At 41.8% G+C, this 4,565-nt stretch overlaps 1 protein-coding gene across 1 annotated transcript; it reads right to left on the reverse strand.

The window, feature by feature from the left end:
• Window positions 1-2,511: 2,511 nt before the first annotated feature.
• LOC118491498 (cold shock protein 1-like) lies at window positions 2,512-3,096 on the reverse strand. The gene has a single exon (XM_035989322.1). It carries the CDS (start codon window positions 3,094-3,096, stop codon window positions 2,512-2,514), a length of 585 nt encoding a protein of 194 aa, XP_035845215.1.
• Between the last annotated feature and the right edge of the window lie 1,469 nt (window positions 3,097-4,565).

Genomic DNA, 4,565 nt, shown 5'->3' on the forward strand with positions numbered 1-4,565 from the left:
CAAGTTATTCCGTTTAATGTTCATTAAGTACCCTTTTGTGACACTTTTAATTCCTGACACTTAGGAAAGCATACAGGACCATTTTGCCATATTTTTTCACATTACTAGCATGTTAAAATGCTGATTTTTGCTGATTAATGCAGAATTCTGCACTTTGAGTGGGTTTTAGGCACTTTACGGCACCTAAACTATCACTTAGGCATGTAGTTTTGGGGTCCTTACTTCCCTACACACTATACTAGTGTATCGCTTGGTCTCTGGCTTATACTGGGCCTCAAAATATTGTCTGTCTATGTACTGAACTTCGTCAGCATTTTTTTTGTTTGTCTGATAATGGTGCCAATTCTGTTCTGTGTATCATTAGAACTATCTCGTGTTGCATGTAGCAACGAATAAAGTCTTGCAACATGAAATGCCATTGTATGTACATAACAGTAATCAAAAATTCATTTGTCTTGTAAACTAGATCATGCACAATTATTTAAGCACAGATTCCTATTCCATTGGTGTACGAAATGTACGAAAAAGTGACGGTTGTCACAGTCTCCCCCCGTTAAAAGAATTTCGTCCCGAAATTCAAGCGATGTCATCGGTCGCAGGGGAGTTGTGAATCAAATATGGTCACTTAGGTTCATGATTTTCCTTTATGCTCCCATGTACTCTGAGTCGTGTTATGAATTCTGTCGTACTCAAGTAAATCAATTATGTCTTTTCTGTGTCTTGTGGACTCTTGGTCCGTAACCTTAACAGGTTCTATAGTAATGTTGTCGTTTTGTCATTGACGTGAATCTTATTTGTGGGAACAACGACTGTTCCTTGAGTCAGACTCCTCTAAAGACTAGACATGAATGTGTCGCGATCACTACTGATCTTTTTCTGGAAGTTTTATCTTGTGAGCAACGGTTCTGATCCCTACACCGGGGGTCCAACCTTTACGTTTTCCAAATCACACCACGCCTTCTCTAGGCGAGGCTCCCATTAAAGTCATACTTCTTATTTCAAATTCCTAGGATTCCCGCCGCTTATCGGCGCAATCTTTCTGTATTCCGCGGGTTGTCTTGCTATGATCTCATATCTGAACGATCTTACCTCTAGTTTCTCGTGGGCCAACTCAGGCCAGTAGATGGTTTATCTCTGGTCTCCGTTCAACACGACGGGGATCGACTTATTATGTTCCATCTAAAGCTTCACACAAGCACGCATCATGTCCATACAGTCTGCATCGTTCAGTAGCTTAGTCCATCTACGTTAATATTCAAGTTTTTACGATCAACGGTGTGCTACAACCCCTGTGATTAGTAAAGATCGTGCAGCGTTTTCTTTCGGGTAATGACGTCAAATTTGCGACGCGCAATTACTGTATCTAGATCAAGGTTTCTTCTTATGATTCCTTTAATCAATGTGCCGCGTATGCAATGCTGTGGTTTCGTTGCATCGACGTGCAATCGAGACTTTGTCGTGAAGCGTTACATAATTGCAACTCTAACTCCTTAGCTCTTGATTGCAGGGTTGTCATGAATCTCGTTCTTATCCACCATGTATCTTAAAATTCTCACTTTGCGAATTCGAAATCCGATTTTCGTCATCATAGCACATAACTGTTCTTTCTCTAAGAGTTGCAAGGTAAATTGCAGCTGTTGCTCACGACCTTCCTTGGTCGTTGGCCATATGAGAATGTAGTCAATAAGTATAATCATGATCTATTCATGTATGGCTTACACGTTTCGATTCATGAGGTCCATGAATATTGTCGATGCATGTGTTAAGCCAATTGGTACGACATGGAACTTGTAATGCTCGAAGCGAGTCCTAAAGGTCGTTTTAGGGACATTTCCTTCTTGTATTCACAGTGGAGGACATCCTATCCTCGAGTCGAGCTTCGAGAAGTAACTGGAACCTTACAATTGGCTCGTTCATGTCATCAGTCCTTGGCAAAGGGTACCAATCCTTAATATTCAGTTCACTGGAATTTATGTATAATGGAAACTGTCAACTTTCTCCTCATGTCCTTAACTAAGGATGTCATGTCCTTAACTCTATTCTGTCTAGCAGCTCTTGCAGTTATATCGAAAGCTCATGCTTTGCGGACGAAGCTAGTCGGTAAGGCGTCATTCGGCGCTGGTGCCGCTCCTGGCACGAGATTCATCCTATACTCCTCTTGTCGTTGTGGAGGTATTCTTGATAGTTCTTCAGGAAAGGCTTCCAGAAATTCTTCCACCACGGGGATGTTCTCAGGCTCTATACTTGGATATCCAATCCATGCTGACTATCATATTGTGACTTCTCAAGTTAATGGTAACAGAAGGCTCCGGCCTTCTGAGTCCCCAAAATATAATCCTTAGTTGCTTCGACTGCTAAAACTAGCCTTCTATATGCCCATTTCTAAAGAATACGGGACGTCTATTCTACTTGAAACCACGCCAAGCAGTTTCTTAAGTTCTAAGCATGCAAGGTTCATAAGGTTGATTAATAGGGAACGTACCCGTAACTGCACCTGGATCCTAGCGTGCTTCACGAGTTTCGATTGTGAAAACCCTTCCTTACTTGTTTCTGCCTAGGGCAATCTTTCCTAAAGTGTCCTGCTTCACCACATCTGTAGCAACCCGGTACTCTACCTTTATTTCTTTTGTCTGGATCCTTCGCCCAACAGGCATCCTTGCTGTGTCCTTCTTTCCCACACTTTACGCACTTAGGCCTCAGACCTCGACCTTCATGGTGAAAATTGCATTCCCCGCACCTCGGCTTAGTCCCCAAGTAAGCTTTACCACCAGCCTTATTAGTGGCTCCATCAGCTTTCCTGCCATGCGGCGGATTCACTTTCTTTCTCTTGTTTGCTTTAGAGCTTCCATAGCTGACTTGGGTGCCCATCTTTAGGTTTGAATACTTCCTTTTCTTGTTGCCTGATGACTCCACATGAGTCTCTTTCTTGTTATCCTGAGATTCTGAAAATTTCCCTATGCGTAGCGCTTCTTCAGTAAGAGTGACACTCAAATCGATAGCCTCTGCGATGGTTGAGGGCTTTGAGGAAGTAACCATGCTCCTGATCTGAGGTGCAAGTCCCCAAATGAATCGTTGAACCCTTTTGAATTCCGGCATGACTAGGTAGGGGACGACCCTATACTGTCACACCCCCAAAATCCACACGCGGAGTACCACCGCTTGGAGGCGTGACATGACCAGGATCAAGCCACCAATCATATTGAACAATGTAAGTAGTATATGTAATTCAACCAAACAATATGAAAGGTGTTCAAAACAATAGTATAGTCTCAAATGTTTAGCGGAAGCATAAATGTAAAACCCAACATAAGTTATAAGTTTGAAATGTCATAAATGTTTAACATGGCATCCACGATCCATGTCCCACAACGACCGTGCCTCCCTGTGCAAGCTCCATGAGTACCTAACGACCTGCAAGGCATGTAACAACGAGTCATCAACAAAGTTGAGCGATTTCACAGTTGGTTGTCTAGTTACAGTATTCGTTCTTGTAAATCATATGTTTGTTTTGTAAACCATGTATCGTATTAATTCGTATCGCGGTCTCCCAGACATATTGCGAAGATTAGTGGGGGTTTCCCATGTATCCTAGACTAGTTGTATTTGTATCGCGGTCTCCCAGACATGTTTGCGAAGATTAGTATTCGTATCGCGGTCTTACATACATGTTTGCGAAGATTAGTGTTCGTATCGTGGCCTCCCAGGCATATTTGCGAAGATTAGTGGGGGCTTCCCATGGGTTACTAGTCTAGTTGTATCTATCGGTGTCCTTTCCCTAACGAGGACAGAGGTTTTGTTCCAGTAACAATGAAAGTACGAGTAATCATTCCATCCCATTCCCAACCCCGGGAATCCCATGCCTTGTTTGCTCGGTATACTAAACTATGTGCTCGCAAGTAATCAATCAAGTCCTATAGTATGCACGTATATTCAATCAGTACATGTTGGTAAAGTTTCACATGTAATCTAGATCACTAAGTGTACTGGATGGTTAACATCACGTAACGCGTAAACAGTTAATCAAGTTCACATAATTCATGCTTCACATAATAGATTTTATAGTCTACTCTAACAAGATTATTCATTAACAGTCATGGTAAGCTTAACAGTGTTAACAACGTTAATCAGGATTAGCAGAACTAGCACACACCGTTGGGTTATCACACTTAACATAGTCACTGTGTCATAACAGTGTTAAGTCAAAATTAACAGAGTTATCATATTTAACTAGATAAATAAACTAACAAGGTTAATAAACTTTAACGGAGTTACATGCTAACAGAGTTAACAACATAGCAGGGTTTAACAACTAACAGAGTTAATAACTGACAGGGTTAACGACTAACAGAGGTACAGTCTAAAATACTTGACTAAACACATGTGACGAAAACAGATGATGCCTGGCGAAATCCCCCATGCGACGAAGACACCCGGGATGAAAACACTTGTTTTCGTCGACTTCAAGTGTGACGAAAACACATAAGTGTTTTCGTCCAATGTTGTGATTTCGTTGGCCCCTGCGTTTTCGTTGACTAGACATCATCTTCATTAACAGTTACCCAACC

This window comes from Helianthus annuus, chromosome 4, assembly GCF_002127325.2.
Source record: "Helianthus annuus cultivar XRQ/B chromosome 4, HanXRQr2.0-SUNRISE, whole genome shotgun sequence".
In the NCBI taxonomy this organism is placed as follows: domain Eukaryota; kingdom Viridiplantae; phylum Streptophyta; class Magnoliopsida; order Asterales; family Asteraceae; genus Helianthus; species Helianthus annuus.

What these genes read in the sequence shown, in the direction of transcription:
- LOC118491498 (XM_035989322.1), bottom strand. Translation starts at nt 3,096, where the DNA reads ATGCCGGAATTCAAAAGGGTTCAACGATTCATTTGGGGACTTGCACCT.